The sequence below is a fragment of the Falco punctatus genome (genome assembly GCF_963210335.1).
Source record: "Falco punctatus genome assembly, chromosome: 3".
Taxonomy (NCBI): Eukaryota; Metazoa; Chordata; class Aves; order Falconiformes; family Falconidae; genus Falco; species Falco punctatus.
This window is the reverse complement of record NC_137582.1, coordinates 119,708,590-119,730,296: the sequence shown is the minus strand read 5'-3', so window position 1 is coordinate 119,730,296 and position 21,707 is coordinate 119,708,590. Positions and strand designations below refer to the sequence as shown.

The following is a 21,707-nucleotide window of genomic DNA, read 5'->3' as shown; positions in this document are numbered from 1 at the left end:
AGTATAGCAAGAAATGAGACACAGCAGAACAAGAAACATATCTTAAAATATTAATTACTCTTCTGATGAATCTTCCAGCTAGGTTTTATTCATTATCGAAAAAGCTAAACAGGGAATCCAAAATGTGCTCTGATACTTTCACATGACACAACTGTCTCGGAAGCCTGGCAGCGCTCTTCCAACACTTATGTTGTACCATACGCTCTCTGAAGCATCTTCTTCCTTTAAAGGGAAAGGTAACTAGGACTTCCTCATCTCTACGTGGCAAGTGCTTTCTGCCTGTACTAATTCTAATTCTTTCAAGACTGAAAAAAGCACAGAGCATATTACAAAATAAAATGTAATACTTTTTCCTGTATCTATACTGTTTTATCAGTCTTATAAATTATCTACAAATGCATAAAACTTAAGCAACATTGTCCAATGCACTCAGAATGGTCCCAAATTCAATTACAAGTAAACCAAATTAAAGATTTATTGTACAGTAAACAGATGGGTGAAAAACTGTAATTTATTGAAACTCATAACTCAAAAAATATAAGATGCTGTAGTGTACAATATGTTACACAAAGCACCCTAGGGTGCACATTCAAGTCAAGTAATAACTCCATCATCCCCCAAACCCTGGTACCCTAGTACTTGTTCCATATACAATCATGCACGTTTACTCTTCAAGAGGAAGACCCCAGTATTCTGATGTGTTAAATAGCACCAATATCGGCATAGCCCACTGAAAAAAATGGGGAGCTAAATTAACTTGGCCAATAATTTTGACAGATAATATACATTCATGGAATTGAACAGTCTAAACTAACCTAAACAGTGTGTACTGTAACAATTACTGTTCTAATTTGAAGTTCTCCCCATATAGCAGTAGTGAAGGCAATCTGCTCTAAGCAAAACTACTTACGAACTTCCTACACAAAGCTCATCTGTCTTTTTTGTTGGAAATAAGTCTATGAGGGGTGTGGAAAACTTGGATCTTTCAAGAACAACTACTGGTCTTAAGTAATGAAGCTGTTTTAAGGCAAGGTCTCCACAGTCCGTTAGTGCCTTGTCCAAGATTGCCCTCAAATTTTCTAAAGAAGGGGCAGATGACGATTCTGACAACAAGGGCTGGATTTCTGTTAGCTGCCCATGATTATTTTGGGTTACGAGTACATTTTCATCATTTACAAAGTTATTTACTGGTGTCTCCCCTTGACCGTCTCCCTCTTTCTCCAAGGTTTTACCTGCTGGCAACTGCTCAGGAGACTCCCATTCTACTACCTCATCAAAATCATCGTCGTCGTCGTCATCTTTTCCCTCGCTTTCCTGAATAAATTTTAAAAATGAAGACTCAAACCCCATTGGTTTATATGTCTTTAAATCAAATAATTTGGACACTGGAGGCTTCTGAGTTTTGTCTTTTGTAGCACAAAATACATTTCTTTCTGCATTTTGATTAACTGCACTATTTTGACATCCTTCTGGGTCTTTCTCTCTTGGCAACTCTAATTGTAAACTGGAGAAGTACGAGCTATTCTCTCTTTCACTATTTTCAGGGAAATCTTCAGGTTTACACATAACTGTCTCCCTGATGTTAGACTCTTCAAAACAGGTGTTCTTTGAACTGTGGTTACATTTTAAAGTGCCGGAATACATAAAGGCACTGGCATCAAAACTCACACCACCTGATGGACATCTTTTTTGGTCGTCATTGCTCACATCTTGAGGATCATGATCAGTATTTGGAACAAGAGGTTTTTCACTTTCCTGCACACACTCGGGGTTAGCTGCTTTATCCTCTTTTACACCTTTTTTATCCAAGTCTAAAGCGGTTCCGGAGCAGGACTGTTTTTCAATCATTATGCCACATTTAACACAAACAACAAGTTTCTGAATCTGTTGCTCTATGTACATATTGGTCATCTGATGTGTGCGCTTATAGTGCCTCACTATACTGCTTTCCAATTTGACAACAGACAAACATCCCTGAACCATGCAAGGGTACTGGGTCTGGTTAGATTTCTCTTTGCACATTTGTAGGGCTTCCTCTTTTGTTTTGAAATTCATCAAATGCTTTTCTCTACTCCTGATAATTCGTTTAGGTTTTTCTTTTACCTGCTTCCCATTCTGCTTGCTTACGTCAACACCATCTTTCAAATAACTTTGTTCATTTTTATCTTTATCTTGATTATCTTCCTCCTCTTTCTGATTTCCAAAGAGACTATCATAATATTCACTATGTCGGAAATACACATGTTGAGAGTAGTGACTGTAATTAGTGAAAATTCGATCACAGCCATTAAGGTCACAATGGATTTCAAAATCTTTGTTTAATTTCTCTTCACTGTCATGTTCTTCTATTAGGTGCTGTTTAAGCTTATCAAAGGTATAAAATACAGCAGGGCAATGGGCTTGGTTACAAACAAATCTTGCAGATTCAGCTTCAGAAAGCAGTTTTTGATCCTCTAAGTGTTCATTGTGGAAGTCACTACAGTGCTTAGCGAGAGATTTGGAACATAAAAACCGCTTACCACACTCTTTGTATTTGCATGCAAATATTTTTTTACATTTGACAAGTTCCCTTTTTGTTCTTGCTTTGTCTTTTTCTAAGCAGAGCTGTTCTTTATTGTACTGGTGAACAGTTCTATAATGGCGAATCAAACCTTTCTGGTTGGTAAATGCAGAGTTGCAACTTTTATGTATACAATGAAATGGTTTGTGGTACTTATGCAATATGTAACATAAGTTTCCTTTAGCAACTGTTCTTTTGCTTCCTCTTCCCTGTCTTGCTTCCAGTTCTTCCCTGTGACTGTCCAGAGAAGCTGTATTAGATGTTTTTCTTGTTACATTATTGTCTGTCTCTTCACTGGACTCCAAATCTGTCTCAGAACTAGTGTCTTCCTTCTTCGGATGACACAGCTGCTCTGAGTAGTCCGAATGTTCACTGAATTCAATGCTGGTTGCGCAGACAGGTGTTGGAACACCGCTATTTTTACGCATGTCACCTGTACATAAACCTACAGGATCAAATTTTTCATTAGAGCAGACCTTGTGAGTGACCCTCTCACAGCCAATTTGATGTTTGTTTCTATAGTGAATTCTAAGGTGTGTTTTTCTTGTAAATGATCTTTGGCAAATATGACACTTAAACGGCGAGTACCGATGCTGAAACATATTTAACTGAAGAACCATTTCCTTGGAATAGTTATGCTTTTTAACGTAATGCATTAGGAGAGCTTCTCTGGTCACAAACTCACACGTACATCCTTGACATTCACAGAAAAAGGGTTTAGCTGCCAGTTGAGTAAGGTACTGGCTGGGTAAATTATCTTGTTGCTCTTGAAGCTGAAATTTTGAGGTAGTTCCATCTACAGACCCGGGGCACTTGGCATCCCTAGATGAGTAGGACTGTAAGGAGCCCAAATAAGACTTGTGTTTTGAAGAATTCTGAATGTTAGAATTTTTCAAGCTTAGGTGTTTCAAGCCTAACATTAGTTCCAACATGTTATCTTCAATATTTGATTCTTTAGAGCTGTCATAAAAAGATGTTTCTGGAGAAGAAGGACATGTTTCCTCTTTCAGGCCATTGTTTCCTTTACCATCTATAGTACAATATGAGCTTTCTGGAGAGTCAGCATTTGTGTCTGAATTATGACCTAACTCTGTAGTAATGTCTGCAGGGAATCTGCTGTCCTGAGTGTCACTCATCAGATCGAGAAAGTCTTTAGTTTTCATCTCTGTATGTTTTTTACCTTTAAAATTATACGGATGGGGTCTGCGAAGGTGTTTTTGGATACTTCTGGAATTTTTGTGTGTAGAACAGCAGCCTTCAAAACCACAGGAAAGATTTTTTTCATCAAAGCCAACTGCCACATTGGAACACTGTTGTTTCACATCTGCTGGATGGAAGACCTCTTCCTGGGACAGGAGAAAACCTGGGACCGCCTGATTGTGAACCATTGTTTCAATCATCAGAGGAGACACCTGGCCTTGGTTTACCGCAGCACCTGTGCTGTGCTCCCCACAATGAAGACTGCAATTACTTTCACTGTCTAGATCTTCACTATCAGAGAGAGCTTCCTCCTTAATCTGCGGAACTTCCTGAGAGCCTGAGGGATCCAAGTTATCATTCAGGCTGGAATTTTCAGATTGTTCAAGCAGCTGAGGCTCTGGAAGATAACTGCATTTGTCTTTTGAAACTGACGCCTCAAGTTTGAAAGTCTGCTTCACTTCCCCATTTGAGACTTCAATATTATGCACTGCAAGGTGATTTTGAAATTCGGTTTTTGAATAATAAAACTTTTTGCAACCAAAGAAGTTGCAGGTGTACGATGCATCTCTGAAGTGCTGCGCCTCATGATGGTAAAGCTGCCCTAAGTCACTGAAAACAATATTACAGCCATTTAGCTCACATTTATAACGAAGATCATCATGTGTTTGTTTGTGATTGAGAAGCTCGTTAACTGACCCAAATCTAGCGTAACAATCCATTGACACACACATATACGGCTGAGGCCCACAGTGCACACGTTCATGCTCCCGCAAATGAAAGGATGTCATGAAGTGTCGGCGACAGAAAGCACATTTCTCTCTCCTGTTTTTCATATCCAAGTAGTGTTTTGCATTCTCATCATTGTTTTGATGTTCAGCTTTCAGATGTACACTTAAGTATTTAAACTGTTTAAATACTCTAGAACAATCTGTTCCGGGACACGGATATATGTCTCTGTCTTGGAGCTGGCAATTTTCCAGTTGGCTGAACGTGACATATTCGTGTGTGTCATTTTCAAAGTTTTCAGGCAGCTGTGGCTGATCTGACTTTTCCTGAAACGCTGGAGGCGGGCTGCTGGAAGCTGTTGTCTTTTGTGGTGATCTCTCTTTTTTCAGTATGATTTTCTTTTTAGGTCTGTGCGTTCTACTAGGTGGCATTTTAACATGTTCCATTACATGTGGTACAAAAAATTCTTTTCTCTTGAACTTTTTTGTACACACTGGACATGTATAAACACCATCTTCCATATGCATCTTAGAATGATGCAGTATTCTAGCCTCTATACACTCCCTTTTGCAGAGCACACAAAAAAATTTGTATTGAAGCCATCTCTGATACCTTTCTGAAGAACCAATGGGTTTTTTCACTCTTGCTTTTTCTTTAGGGTGGTTCATTGTGTCTTTTCCATCATAATATTTATGATCTTTAGTCTCATCATAGTCACTAAAGAAAGTGTCTAACATGTCGGTTTCATTGATCGACATATTACAACTTGCATCATCCTCTGAATCAGAAGCTACTTTTCCTAACAGTTTAAGGCAATGTCGCTTTAAAGTCTTCCAGTCCCAAAATTCAGGATCAAATGGCCAATATGCTTTTAAAGCTAACAGCAGCTCACAACGGAGTGAATTTGGAACCATTGCATTTTCTTCATCAAATTTTTGATCTGGTTGCATATAGAGCTCTTCCAACACATTAAATCCACTCAAAGTTGGCTCAAGTAAAAATTCCGTGAGCTGACAAGCTCTCCTAACTTCAAGGTCTTCTGGTAAAAGGCATGCAATTGTTTTACATACTGATGTCTTCATTTCATCACTTCCGTTTGATCTGATCTGAAGGGCTCTCACACATAACAGAACAGACACAGCAAGTCCTGCTTCTTCTGCCTGTTATAAAAGAACAAAACAAACCACACAAAAAAAACCCAAAAAAACCAAACAGCCACAAAACAAATGTTACTTTTCTTCGATAAGTACATTTTCTCGAGAACTGTTCTATGAAAAAAGTGTGCAATGAGAGCATCCAACAGACTACAGCCTGCTCAGAGTGTTCTCAGGCTTCTGAGAGTTAAGTGCCCAAGTCACTTGCACACTCCAAAAAGTTGTGGTTTATTTCACATGAGGAACCTGGTCTACCTCGCAAGCGAGGGGAGCCACTTCATGTTTAGGGCACTCTGTGGAAGAGTCACACAAACGAGTTTAGGCATTAGATGTTGCAAAACATCCTTCTGACCCCTCTCTCTCTTCACTGAGTGACTCTCAATCGTAACTGAAGTCAGAGAATTGTGTAAAGTCTCCACACACATTCCTTCTGCAGCACCCTAACAGGATATGGATTCAGAAGGTGCTGTACTGTGTAATAAGGAAATTAATGTAAATTTACACCCTGAAACAAAATAACCTTCAAGAGCATAAGCAGTACAGTACCAGAAATGATTCATGAAGGTAACTGGCATTTCACTTCCAAACATTTTCTAAGGAGTCTATGCAACTTTAAGGTGCTGCTCAATAGCACCAGGAAGATACCTACGAATATAATTCAAATGCTGATTTAAAAAACCCCGATACATTCCAAATTTTACATGGACAAAATGGAAAGTTACCTTGTTCCAAAATCATACTTTTCAGCATAAACAATCTGAATGCATTAAATAACTATTTAGTCATTATTAGTGAAGATAAGTAACAGTTAAAATATTTATGAATAGTGCAGAGAGATGACATGTGGCTAACAGAACTACACCCACACCAGCTCAGATGGTAAAAATCCAAAAGAACTAAGAACAAGTTAAAACAATTAGCAAGCTCTTATACTCGCTGTGCATGACCTATTGCAAGTCATGCAATACTTCTTTAATTCAATAACAGCATTAATTTGCTAGACAGCAATGAAAACCCTACTTCTCCAGGACAAGATTTTTTAATATGGTTTAGAAGGAAACACAGAAAGAACTGTTACATAATTAACAATGTATTATGCTTTATATATAAAGTGCCCATTCACACACATTTTAAAAGCAGAAATAGGCCAACTTCAGAGAAATTTGGAGCAAACGCTTCTCTGTGCCATCACTGCTGGAATTCACCTATGCCAAATTAGAGTTCCAGACTCTCTATGGTCTGTCAAAAGGACAATCATGTAACGTTTCTCATCTCTACTGTGACTACCATAGGGATCTGATACTTGCTTTTTTCTTATCAAATCACACTTGATAACTCATTTCGTTCACAGCATTAACTCTAGCCAGTGAAAGACTCCCAGGCAAAGGAACCTGAAGCTAGAGAGAAATTTAATTGAAAAAAGGAACCCTGTTTCATCCATAATCCATTTGATGCCTTAACTCTGAATTAACTCATCTCCATATAAGAATGCAAAAAGATGAGCAAATCTGGGATGGTACTGTTAACTGAAACATTCATAAAACTGCAATTCATGTGGGAAATTCTACTCCACATGTGCAAAACTATACTGTTTGTCAGGAAGAAATATCTGAAATCTTTTGGAAATGGTGACATTCCTAAGGGAAAATCCCGTATCTAATTTAAGGCCCGTGATCCATCTAATACAGTTACTAAAACAGTTAAAATCCTGTTATTATCAGCTTACTTATTTTCTCCTCTGTTAAAGTGTGCCTGATTAATTCTCATTCATAATTGCCTTCCACGAATCTGGCTTCATATAGTGACCAGACACAGGAAATTTCAGCCTAACCAATTCCAGGAGTCAGAGTAGCCATCCAAGGAAGACAGATACATCCTACTGAGCAGCTACCCAGATTTAACCACAGCTACCCCTTCCGCTTTGCTTAGGAAAACATGCTACATTTGCCTCCTGGGTAGATGGATCAATTAAAGTCTTTCCATTACTGCTCAAACAGAGGTTGCAGTTTTATAGAAATTTCTGTTAAGCATTTCTTGAACCTTCCTGCAACTGTCTAGATATGCATTAGGACAGAAGGTACAAGTCCAGATGTGATGGTATCACACATTTTAAGGAAAAGATACTTTCTCAGAACACAAAAATACGAGACATTTTAGTCAAGTCTCCATTTCTTAGAGATGCTGCAGAAAATTGTTGCTGTGCCTCGCTTCTAAACGAGGATCGGATCAAAACACAGCCATGTTTTGTTTGCAAAAGACTGACAGACTGTATTTTCGGAGTAACAACCAAACCATTCCACATTGTTTGAAGGTCACTTCATTGTGTCAAGCTGACACAAAACTAAAATGGCAGACATTGCTCAGAGATTTTTATTAGTAAGTTATTAGGCACTTAATCAGAAAGTATGAATAATGAAATAAACTATATTTCATATAAGTTCAGTAGACCTATTAACAATAAATTAATGTAAACAGTTCTGTCTGCATCCAAAAACTCTGGACTGCAGCTTACTTACTTCAGACTGTATGACTCTTATCAAGAAAAATAAATGCTGTAGTGTCTTGGCAATGATGCCAAACTGACGACATCTCTCCAAAAAGGAATCTAAAGAAGGATCTATTCTTCTCTGCAGTTTGCTCCAGAAAAGCGTCAATTCCCTGCAAAGAGTTGAAAGCTGAATGTAAAAAAAAATGCAGATATACGCAATTTGTCCATAGTCTACACACTTTAGTTCAGAGTTGACCACAACGATTTAAGTGTTATTAAAAAACAGAATACGCTTCAATTGGGTCTTGATCTCAAAGAGATGCTGAAGAGAACTGTGCCTTACTCCTACACAAGCATCAGATCAAAACACAGTGTGTCTCCTGTTATTTAATGGGGAAAGACACTGGCAACAGGATTAATCTCGCTTACTGCAGGCATCTATGGCTTAGCTGCATAGACTGCCTTTCCAGACAAGAAAGGCACCACCCCACCTTAGAGCCTTAACTTTTCACACAAAAGTTTAAAATAGGTAAGATGAACCGTAATGTAAAGTAGCCACTTCTCTCCCACTAGGCAAGTAGCTTAGATGTTGACATCTACATTTAAATGATGTAACTGCCACTCACTGCTTTAGAAGATTTAGAAGATGACAGTATTTTATCTCTCCTTGGAGAATAAAGCAATCAGCTAGCTCAGAACTACTGCCCAGAGCAGTATTACTTCAATAAAGTTCCAAGCACGACAGATACCTCCAGTCTTAAAAGTAGCATTACATATTATTTTACAATTATCAGCAACAATCATTGCAAAATCTCCAGTTTTGGTGAGGAATAACATATATAAACCTAAGTTTGCTTTCACCTTCAGCCGTGAGTTACAGGACCTGAAAGTTTCATTGAAATTCTAACTAGTTTCAGTTCAGTCTTTGTACTGCAAGCAAAAATAATTGCCCACAGTTGTCACAAAAGAAATAAATGTTATTCTGTAAAACTAAATGCCTCATTGGTGAAGTCTGCTCTCCAGTCCCAATAGTACAAAAGTCTCAGCTACAGGTGAAGGTGAAGTTCAACTCTCTTCATTTCCACCCTAGGGATACAGCTTTTAGACAGAACTGCTTAACAAGTCTCCTTGGACAACAGCAAATCATGTAGTTCACCCTGGAAGAACGTTAGTTGTTGTTGGTTTTTTTGTTTGTTTGTTTTTGTTTTTTCTTTAAAAAGAGAACAGGGGATGGACTTCAGCCTTGTATCTCTTTGGACATGGCTCTAATCTAATCTGTAATGACATTTTGGTAGTGAAAAACAGTAAGCCCCTAGAACTTCCAAGTGTGCTGGACTCTGCTGCCTTGAGTCTTCCACAAGTTCGTTTCCCTCTACGAGGCATGCTTTTGCTTAAAAAGACATTTCTAGCCTGAAACAGAAGCAACATGCAAATACTTCTGGCCTTTTTGTACGGCTGATCAGACCAGGGTGAACTGCATCAACCTGCTGACACTTCAGTGCTGTGAAAACTTTCCTTAACGGCTTTAAAATGTGGAGTAGATGAACATGCCACAGCTGACCAAGTCCCAGTTCCCAAGATAAACTCCAGATGTTTGGTAACATCAAGCTTCATCTAGAACATTCAGCCATGCCTTGAAAGCTGAAACTACAAATTCATTTTTTAAGGGGCAGAAAATAGCTTCCCTACTTCGGCTCTAGCAGTTTGCCGCTGCTGAAACAGAGATGCGAAAAAGTTTTGGATCTCCAGCTAGTTATGAGGGCAGAGATGTTTTACAGTGGCTATTTGGCCAAGATCTAGTACTACAATTCCCAGAGTTACAGAAACTGCAAAAATATATGAAGAACTATAAGGCGGCTTTTAGGAGCAGGGGGGTGGGGTAGGCAGGGAGAGAAAAAGTTAAAGGATGCTGCCTCTGCACATTGGTACTACTTACATCTCTACAGAGGAAGGGGAAAAAAAAGGTATCACACTATCATGGGTCTAAGTACTCAAGAGGGAGGAACCTAACTACAACCACAAAGCTTAGGAGTTTAATATCAACCAAGACAGCACTGATCCACTACTCAGAGCTACTATATCGCTGAAGCATTACTATTAATGCCAACAATATGAGTACTGTCTCATTTTTCAACAATTTAAACATTACTTTTGTCTAGCTGCTCTATTACTGTAGCAAGATGAATCCTTATTTATTTTTTTCACAAGTTATCTAGAAAGTGCTTCAGTCTGATGCGCTTCTCAAGTTAAAGATACATCCACTTTCTCTACATATTTTTGTACTATATATTACTCAACTCACTTGCACTGAAGCCAGTGAGGAATAGTTAGGAGTAGCAGTAATACTTATTACTTACCAAGAGCAATACACATTTGCTGTTTGAAGCTGATGAGTAAGGTATGTTGTACAAAGAATAAATGCAGTGTTTTCTTGTCCCTCAGATTCCAGATTACATATGATGTCCAGTACTTCTTTGCAATCTACCTTTGCAATCTTAAAGAAAGAAAAGAAAATTAAAAGAAAAGGCACTTTACGGTCAGAGCGTTTACAGAAGAAATGCTTGTTTACTGTATTCAAAGGAAATGGTCTCACAAACACATAACAAAACACTAAGTCTCCTTTTAATACCCAGAGCTCATACCACATCTTTCAGCTACAGAACGGCACAAGAAGTTCACGTATGTTAGTTCTGATCCCTTCTCAGTATTAGTTTTCTCTGGGACCATCTTCCATTTTGGGCAGCTCAGCAAAATACTTACATACAGGCAACAGTATATCTAAAACTTCCCAATCCTCCTCTGCACTTGAAGGCACCCGTTTTCTTTCTTTTTGAAAACTGAAACCCAGGTCCAAAAAGATCAAGAGATGTGAAAAAGCCAGTGTCTTGTCCTTTTTGTCCGTATGTGCCGATTCTGAACAATCACACTCCAAAACATGATGTTAAAAATAGAAGTGGTTAGAGAAGAGAGAAATCCCATGGAAGCTCTGAAAAGCGTACTTAAAGGTAGTACCTCGTCATGTATCAAACCAGGGCACTAGCTTGGTTATAAGTCAAGTATTTTAGACCACAACAGTAATTACGAAGTGCCTTTCATATTAAGCCAACACTGGTTTCAATACATGTTTTCCACTGGATCTATTCCACCTCACAGAACAGATTGCACTGAAGTAACATCTACTTTAATCAAGCTGTTGCTACTATAAACAATTCAAGCCTCTTATTAATCATGAAAAATAATGATCTAGAAAGAACAAAGGGAAGTTAAAATATACCAAACTCATTTTCACAGCCATCTCATCCAGCAGGAAGAGCAGAAGCAGGTATAGTACCCCAGTTTTCTATACAGGCCTGACATGCTTTTTTGCAATAGTACAAGCATTTTATTAACTACTTGTTAACTACTGTGCTGGAGAACCTCTTTAATGAGCATTCTAATTGATTCAATAAAATTGACAAATTCAAGCCAAACATTGGAATCAGTAAGCCAGACGGCAATTCTTTATTCTGTTACTTTCCATGTCTCTCGCTGAGCAGCAGCAATTCTTGTGAACAAATAATTTCATAGTCACATTGTTACATGTGTGTCTTAGGATCAATCCAAGGTACCAGAAATGCAAGAGGTTTAATTAAGTGCTTAGCATAATTTGATTTGATTAATCAATCTGTGTTCTCGCTTTTATACTTGACTGGCAAGTAAAGACTTTTTTGAGTATCCAGGTAAAAGACACAGCTACACCGTAACTCTTACATGAAACTAAAAACTGAACACAATCTAATGTGATTTCTCTGCCACTCATCGTTAGCAGCCAACCCCACCAAAGCACATGTTGCAAGTTACCCACATAACCCCAACGCCTCCAGTACCATCCTGCCCGCAGTGAGCTGTTAAACGCTTTCACTGCTCCTACAGCAAACTGAAGAGACAGTCTGAGGCTACACCTATCCAAATATTTATTTTTCAAAAGAAATATTTTTAAAGGAATGCTTTTAAATAGTTTACATGTGTAACAAGAACACTCCAAACAAGTCTGCCACTCACTCAGGAAGTGCAGACATCAGTTGCATTTGTGGGGTTTTTAATAGATATGTGAAGCTCCCCCAGTTTATCAGAGTCTTACTCAAAATGTTCAAGTCTCACATTTAAAGCTGCACCAAACCCCCACAACTCTAACGAGAACAGTGAGACTGACAAAGCAACAGATGATGTGTGAGATCAAGAGGCAGAGGCAAGAGCCCTATGACTGCTGTTATGACTGCAACGTGTTAACACAAATTGTTACTATGTTACTGTAAAATGAAGACTAACTAGTTTGAGTTCTGGAGCAACAACTCTAAAGGGAGTTTTGTCTGTTTGTTTTGTGGGTTTGGTTTTTTTAAAACTTCTCTTTACTAAGTCAGAACAACTAGAAGACCAGTAACTGCTCTAGTACTAGTATTTGAGTCAGAAAAGACAGATTTTCAATCATATTCCCCTTGTAAGGTGGATGATTTATTTATAGAAATTCTACTTCAATTATAAATTACTAATTATTATTACTTAAATTTAAATAGTTTAATTTACATCGTTCAATGGAAATAAAGCCAGTTACAAGCTTTATTTAAGCTTTCAAACACATCTAAAAACTTGAATGCAAGCATAGAATACGTACTCATCTACACCAGCAGTTCATACAAATGTTCTTTCCTACTGCAGCCTGCAACAGATCATCTCTTTCACAACTCTGCTGCAACAGTTTCACTCTTCAGCCTCAGTTCTTAGTACTGCAGAAATAAATTTTCAAATGCTTGATACGTTAAAAAGGGACTATGGATTACTAACCTCCTTAATGGAGTCTTCATTAGGCAGCATAGAACACACACATGTGATGTAGGCTTGGCGAAAAGATGAAACATTTGCAATTTCTGGAGAATCTGCACACAATTTTGACAAGAAAGTAGCTTGCGGGATGCAGTTTGACTTCATCAAATGTTTTATTCGCATTTGCAGAAAGGAAGGCCCTTCTCGTGTAATCAACTTGTTAGCTATGGAAAGAAAAAAAAATCTTTGTGAATACACCGATTTACAGCTGACAACTGAAACTGGCTCGCTGTATAAATCAAAGTGACAGCAATGAACAGAATATCTTCTCCCAAACAAATTCAGACCACCTATGTAGAGAGAGAATGCTGGGGTACAGAAGACAGACACCCCCTCCCCAACCAAAAGCTAGCATCCAGTAAGGAAGTGTGCCACAGCAGTGGCTAAAGGACACCGATCAGACCATACAGTGTTTTGAACAAGTTACCAGTAGTTTAGATGACATTCAAGATCTTCAGCTTTTAATTGTAGCTTCATATTCCAAAGAACCAAAAATATTTCAAACAAAGCATTATGCACTTTTCAACTGGAGATTTTTCTACCCAAGTTGTTAAAGGTCTTTTCCAAACTAAATGATTCTATAATGCAAAATATACAAAATGAAGTTGACAGTGAAAATGTTGTCTTTGCGGGACTTTGGAAGAATTGTGTTTAATACATGCTAGGCTTAAGTTAAGATCTACCAAATAAAACTAATCATTATAAAACTTGATCAACTAATTCAACAGTAAAAATGTAATTTCAGCTTATTTTTCTAAACAGTTAAAATTCACTTCATCGGATTAAAAACTTGGCAGATTTTGTTTGATTCTCTTCCCAGGTACTTAACAGAACCACGGAATTATCTCAAGTTGGAAGGGACCTATAAGGACAACTGAACCCAGCTCCCTGCTATCCACAGGATACCCAAAACTAAACCGTGTGCCTAAAAGCATCATCCAGACGCTCCCTGAACTGACAGGCTTGGTGCTGCGACCACTGCCCCGGGGAGCCTGTTCCAGAGACTGCCCACCCTCTCGGTGAAGAGCTTTCTCCAGGTGTCCAGTTCCGAACGTCCTCATCTCCCTTCCTTGTGTCCTGCCGCTGGTCACCAGAGATCAGCCCCTCCCCACCGCTGCCCACCTTGAGGGAGGTGCGGTGCAGGAGCGGTCTGCAAACTAGGACCATGCGCGGCAATCAGTTAGCTGAGGGGAATTTGTTCGAGCTTGTCTAGACAACAATTAACATGATGAGGCATGTTTGCAGAGCACAGGGGAGTGGGAGACGGATGGCGCCAAGGAAAGGTAACACCTTGCTGTTAATTGCTGGCAGTTAACCACCAATCAGGGATTGCCTCTGGTATGCAAGGCTTAGCTTCAAGAACCAATCTGTTTAAAACGCGCAGCTTCTGAAAGTCTATAAAACCTCGTGCTTCTGTACAATAAATTGACATTTGCTTGCATCAAGCTGCGTCCCGTCTCTTCATTCGCCGCAGTGCGGCCCTCCAGGAGCTCACCCTTCAGACTCTCCTCAAGCTGAACAACGCAAGCCACCTCAGCTGCTCCTCCTGAGCCTTGTCCTCAAGGGCTTTCATCATCCTGGTCACCCTCCCCGGGGCACACCTAACAGACCAGCGTCCTTACACTGAGGTGCCCAAACCTGCGCACAGCTCCAGCTGGGGCCATGCCAGCACAGCGCAGGGTGGGCGATGGGCGAGCTGTGCTCTGCTCGCTGCAGCCCAGGGCACGGCGGACCCCTTTGGCTGCCAGGGCACGTTGCTGACTTGTATCCAATTCGCCATCAACCCCAGCCCCCAGAGCTCTTCCCATGGGGCTGCTCTCCAGACTCTCGTCCCCAGGTACGCACATATACCCAGGATTACCCCGTTGCAGGTGGAGAACCTGGCACTCGCTCTTGGTGAATTTCAGAAAGTTGGCTATTGCCCAGCTCTCTAGTCTACCCAGATCTCTCTGTAAGGCCTCTCTACCCCCGAGGGAGGCCACAGCTGCTCCTAGCGCAGTGTCATCAGCAAACTTACTTCACGTACATTCGACTTCTGCACGCAGATAATTTATAAAAACATGAATGAGCACGGGCCGTAAAACTCAGCCCTGGAGAACCCTACTGGTGAGTGCCTGCCAGCCTGATGTGAACTCATTTACTATAACTCTTTGAGCCCAACCCATCAGCTAATTGCTCATCCAATTATCGTGGACTCGTCTAGCTGTACGCTGGACACTTTATCCAGTGAGAGACAGCTTCAAAAGCTTTACTAAAGTACACGCACTTTGCCTTGGCTGATGAAATAGTATCTTCAAGACAGCTACGGTGCTACTTCCAGCTTAACAAACACCTACAGAAAGGCTTGATATTAGTCTCCAGATTGTACATATTTCCGAAGACCCTTGAGAATTAAGGAGTTGTCACTACATTCCTACACTGCACGCAATAATACACATCAACCAAGGAACAAACTGTCTGCTGATTTATAGAAGAAATTATGGAAATGCCTGAAACGTTCTGAATAACAGCTTAGTGGAAGAGCCATTGCATAAAAATATTTTCACTATGTTAGTATCTTATTATTACTGTGTGAGACGGGTAGCTAAGAAACCAGGAGGATGTAAATTTCTGAAAGAGGGGATTGTACATAATACAAAACAAGAAATTCTCATGCTTTCTGCCCTTAAATTATGTCCAAACAAAAAAAGAACACATTCTAACAGACACGAGGCTGGCTGGCAGAAGGCTTACAATGTGCACCTAAACAGAAAACTCATTTCAGGGGCCAAGTACATACTACATGCTTATAGTGAGACTTACCAGTATTCTGCAGAAGTTTCATTAGTGGACCATTAGAGATAATTTTAAGATTCATGTCTCTGGTAATGGTTTCCATTTTTCACAGGAAAAGCCTCTGAGCAGTAAACTCTTGACATAGCTGACACTGACATTTCACATTAAAGTGACTTCAACGAAGAAGGTAAAAAAAGCTGGCTGGCAAAGAGATAGTCTGCAGCAAGACCTCCAGTTGCTAGGAAACAAGCCTCCTCTCTTCCTTAAAAATTACATCTGTATATAACACCGTGCTCGAAAAATTATCAAAAATAACAGTGCTTCAGTGTCCATCCTACTTGTAGATGTAGAAGACTGCTACCCCAACAAGGTGGCCAAGAGGTCAGCGTAAGGAAGAACCCTACGAAGGCTTTCTTACTCAGCATCAGAATAAAGTCATCCACCCAGGTGAAACACACTATTGGTGTGCATGTCATTAATAGATTTTAGCACCCACAAGCATACAAAGCAGCTCTGTAGTCCTGCTTCCACAGCTCCCGGCTCACAGAATAATTTTTTTTTTTTTTAACAGGCCCGCAAGAATAACAGAAGTAGTGCTGGGAACAAATAAGATACTCTATTTACCTGCTCTAAGAATGATCTAGATTCCTCTTGTTTCTTATTGCACAGCTAGACATGCACCCAGCAATTGCTCAAATGGAGTTCTCAGCGGCGTGTCGGAGCCAGCTAGTCAAGACATGGGGAGTGTTTTAAGAGTATGTGCAGCGAGTCAGACAAATTTGATGTTTTCAGGTCAACAGTCACACGTTTATCTTTAAGCACAGCTGAGAGAAACTTGCCAACGATACAGGAGGGACTCACTGCTGGTATGGACAAGAGGGTCTCACCTTGCTGCGATCTTTGGGAGTGGGCAGTAAACACGCACCCCCTCCTCCCCCAGGGGTGGAAGGTCTGTGCCCCGGGGCAGATTCCTCCACACCAAAGTGAGCGTGTATGGAACCATGCAAGGGAGGCAAATGACCCGAGCTCCTCTGTCATCCAGATGTAAGTGATGAGGGTAGGAGTAACAGTCAGATATCCCACTAGCGATTTATTTCTGTCTTAGCACTCAGTTTTCCTCTGAAGCGTCTATTCTTTTCCAGCAGCCTGCCTGCTACAACTTCCCTTTCCCTGAAAAGGGAACAAAACCCCATTTTGCTGCCTGTTGCTCAGAAGCGTTGTTTTCCCCTCAGAGAGCCTAACTTTGCACTCAATCCTAGATCCGTTACGTTTCCAAACATGTCCATGAACAGGTTTTCTCCTTCCTTTTCTTCCTAGGACCTCCTGCTGTTGTCTGTTCTGTCCCAGTATTCTACCAAACATCTCAGTACTAAACCATCTGGCCATAAAAATCAACGCAAAGACATGTTGAAACCCTCCCCTCCTCCAAAGCCTTTATAATAGTAACGGGTCGGTGCAGCTTCAAACCCCACACATACCATGGGCTCTCTTACCCTTGCTCTTTGGTCCCAGGATAAGAGATCCCCCTCTCACCCAAAAATTCATCTCATACTGCAAGTGTTTAAGTTATACGACAATATTGTATAACAGCCTTTATAAAGCACGGATGGCACTAATGCATGAAAACACTGCGATCAGTATGAGAAATGTTCGAGAGAAAGAGCATCTTGGGTGAGCATTTCCATTGAAAGTACCTCTGAAACAGAACAACAACGTGCTAAAGTGCAGTACAGCATGTTAACTACGCACAAGTGACACTGAAGGCTGTACATTTTACAATAGCAGTGTGGTGGAGAGTTCTCCCGGCTTTCCTACAAGTCAACTCATGTCAACAGAGATATACCAAGATGTTGGCATTGATCTGCTGCACACAGCAAGAACGCTCACCCTAACCTCTTTGTTCTTCCTGCATGACACTACTTGTTAAACAAACAAAATATTTTTAAATCAGAGAATTAAAGCTAGCTTCCTTAGGCATAGAAGAATGTCAGAGGTCAAGGTTGCTGAACAGCATCTATTATGTTCACTTTGGGATGCTCATACAATTTAGTCATTTCAAAGGTGTAAGCAACAGTGATTTTTTTTTTTTGTGTGTGGCCCCTTTCTCCAGCAAATATTCAGGCCCAAATTAAACATCTTGAGCCAGCTGACAGTACAAAACAGCAACAACCACCCTAGACACGTGGCAGTTTTATTTATTAACAGCATAGAAGCAGCAGACAGAACCTAAGCTGCTATGAAACTTTTGCTGAAAGAAATTTGGTAAGCCATATTTACAGTTGATGTCAGTTCTTTTTCAGGGCCAGTACATTAAAAAAAAATAATTAAAACCCCCTTTAATCAAGAGAGACAAGAACATGTCACATTTTCACCATCTTTGATTCAAGTAAGCATCTGATGATCATTAACAAGCACTACCAGTTCACAAAAACAAGCTGGGCACACTGGGCTGCTCTCACATCTGGTTTACCAGTGGCCCACAACAGCAAAAACCAAGAATGCTTTTCAGACACACCCCACAAAGCCCCAAAGCATGAAATACAAGCAATTTAAAGAAACTAAGTTTTAGGTGACTGAAATAGCACCCATTTACAACAACACTTCAGAAGACAATCTGTGAAACTGTTGTACTGAAGGATAAAATGGCAGTTTCACCAAAACAACGGAAAAACAGTTGTGCTAGAGCTTTCTGCAGCCCTTACTCAAGGTGCCTAACAGCAGAACTGCCATCCCTGCCGGGACCTGTGGGAAGTGCATTTTGATTCCTGCTGTTTCTGTCAAATGGAGCCTGGTAGTCAGAAAAGAGATCAAAGTAGTGGTACAAGTAAGAGAAGGAAGACAAATGTGGTAACTAATCAGTGACTTGAGATCTCCTATTATAGCTACAAGCATTTACTTAATATGATTCTGAAGGTAAGAAAGCATTAATTTAATCCAGTAGACATCCAGAGATAGTTGCTTAATTCCAGCTCCAACCACGTTCTGCACAAGGCCAAAAGATTAATTCCAGCTCCCCAGATAGGCCAAACGATACTACAGCAGCATCTGACTTCCTAGCACAGAGAAAAGGAGGGACTGAACAAAGATGTGGAAGTAAACCAAAACCCACAAGATTTTTACTTACCATAACACATGGTACGATACACCTTCATGAATCAGTTATTTCAGCAGTAACTTCTGTAGTCACAGAATTACACTTTGATGATGTCATGAAGATAAACGAAGATAAACATGAGCAGCACAATTTAGGAGTCAAAAGATTTTCCATGCCATAATTTGTTGCATAAAGAGCAAGATTTCTTTAAGCTCTCATTTTGCCTTGCACCAGAGTGTAGGGTATACAAATCTGGTGCATTCATCTTGCATTTTGAGGAAAGAGCAAGGTTTATGTACACCCTCAATCTACTTCTCTCTTCCTGTAACATTTTAGAGTTTTGTGACTCACAGTGACTCATCATATGCATTATTTTGACTTCTCTGGAGTCTGTATACTCCAGATATACTCTGTGGAGTATACATACAATTACAGGACACTGAATCCTATGCCCTGTGATGACTTTCCTGGCCTTACGTTCTCACCTACAATCCCCTGCAAATCTTCAATACCTGTTCAGCATGCTCTTATCCTCCCAAGAGGCTAATAAGAACAAAACCAACCAAATAAAAACCCCTCCATCCTCTGTCATGTAAGGGCACGGAATTATTTAACTACTGAAGCACTACCTCACAGTATTGGTAGATATTAAATATCCCCACTCCCCCTCTCGCTATTTTCCCATTTCCATTACTAATAATGCTACTACTTTAACCTGCCACTTTCACAGTATTTGCTGCAAACCAGAACAGCGGAAACAGAACATTGACATGGTGCTCTCACTGTCCCACATGTTGACAGATACCACATGAGCTCTATCACTGCTTACTGTTCCCTGCACTGTCAGTTGAAAGCACTCAACCAATACCTAAAACTTCTTGCTTGGGTGCTAAGATGTCACATGCACATAGCCTGGAAAGCTCTTAGAAAAATCTTTCAGATATGTCTAAGCAACTACGTTGCATATCAACAGGCCACAGGGATGACACTTTTTCTCAGTTTATCTGCTCTTAGATACCCCGAAAGCAAGCAAAAAAAATCAAAGCAAGATTTCCAGAACTGCCATGGAAGCAACACACTGTAAAAAGCCACGTTTTAGGCAGATACTTGGTGTCTTAGAACCGCCCTTCATTTAAAATGTCTAACTCTTTACCTTATGATTTACTTCAGAAACGTTCCTTTGACAGACCAGTCTAACAAGGGATTCCAAAGTCACAGTCAGACCATTTAAGTATGCCTGCGGATTACTCCAGCCTATATGAGAATGCACTTGTTCAGTTACAGAATTCCCAGAAGAGCTCCAATGCATGTCCCGTTGCCTCTGCCTGCATCTCATGAAAGGCCCACTGGTGTACTCAGATGTATTCAGATCTAGCTAAACAGATAAATATGTACTAAATAAAGAACACCAAGAAATCAATAGTTTCGAAGTTGCCGAGTGACCTCAGAAACGCTCAGCCCCATCCAACATGGCCAGAGATGTGTCAATCAATCAGTTTGCCAAGAGAAACTTCAACCCAAACTAAAAGCCAAAGGACTGAACGAACCAGTTCTATCCTATTACTGCTGAAGCCAAGAGGTAGTCTGAACCACGTCAAGGTCCTGTGCAGGAACAAAGAAGCATAGCAGCATTTAGTAGGATAGCCACTGGTAAAATCAGCCACGTGTGTAAGAAGCAAATGAATCTATTAGAATCCACACAGATACGTAGGAGGAAATCACTCCTACTGGAATTCACACCAGTCCTCCGCTACAGTTCTCCTCCTGCCGCAGCTAAAGGGATTTTGCACAGCTAGCTAACCATTAGCCCGCACCGGTACACCGCCCTCCGAGTAAGGGATTCTTCAATGGCTGGAGGTTTTCATTAATATGGACCAACTTCGAAATGCAAGTTCTTTTGAGTAGAAATACACTAAGAGCAGTAACTGTGCAACTGGATGGCCTAACAATACTATAAATGAAAGACTCCAAGACAGGATGTTAGTTTGGAATGCAATTCTTTTCAAGACACACTGGAGATGGCATGAAATGCTGTCTGGAGTTCAAATGTTTCTGCCATACTACTGAATACCTGAAGCAAAGACTGCAGTCCAGCCATGGCTGCTTTTTTTTTTTAATGCTTACTAGCACAGGGAAGCAACACATCTTCTCAATAACCTTAACATGTTTCTCAGTTATGTAGCAAAATGTACTAACTTAACTCAGAGAGGCTACACAACACCAGAAAGGAGGAGTCTGCTGTGGAAGAAAGCTTGACTTAAAATCCCTTTTTGTGCTCCTGTAATTTTTAAGAAAATATCTTAAGCTTCTCTTCCCCTCAACATTATTTTTAACTTTGGATTACTACTGAGGCAAACTGCGGCCTTGTGTACTGTTAATGGAACAAGTTAAAAGAAATACCAGCAAGTACTTAATGGTATCACCAATAGATATGAAAAAATTTCAGAGAGTAAAAAAAAAAAAGTACATAAAGAACTCCTTTTCCTCACCTCATATTCTCTGACTCACGATCTTATTTTCATAGCCTAAACTCAATGAGCTTCCCAGCCCAGAGCCTAGTAAAAGAAAATGTCCACACTCATGTTTCCCCTCCACGTGCATTTTACACCTCTGAAATGTTGGATATACACAATTCTTCCCTGTCTCAAGGGAGCAAAATTTCTGTATTTTTATGAGGGAAAAATAAATGATTATTTATAAAAATGGAATTTCAAGATGTTCAAACCAATGGATAGTACAGCCCAAGCAGAGATGCATTAGCAAGGACACATTATCCACAGTGTCAGTGAGACAGTTTCATAACAAATATTGTTCAGCAACATATGAATACTATTGTACAACACAATTTAA

General features: G+C 40.1%; 1 protein-coding gene across 4 annotated transcripts in view; it reads right to left on the bottom strand.

Annotated features, from left to right (window-relative positions):
* Positions 1-493: 493 nt before the first annotated feature.
* RLF (RLF zinc finger) overlaps positions 494-21,707 on the bottom strand; it is a 41,684-nt gene continuing 20,470 nt past the window's right edge. For all 4 annotated transcript variants that reach the window (XM_080380689.1, XM_080380691.1, XM_080380692.1 and 1 more), the window contains 4 exons: positions 12,950-13,152; positions 10,486-10,622; positions 8,157-8,298; positions 494-5,646 (listed from right to left, as the gene is read on the bottom strand). In XM_080380689.1, the coding sequence (XP_080236815.1) occupies positions 907-5,646; positions 8,157-8,298; positions 10,486-10,622; positions 12,950-13,152 (5,222 nt within the window). In that variant the 3' untranslated portion in view covers positions 494-906. The remainder of the gene's footprint in view (positions 5,647-8,156; positions 8,299-10,485; positions 10,623-12,949; positions 13,153-21,707) is intronic.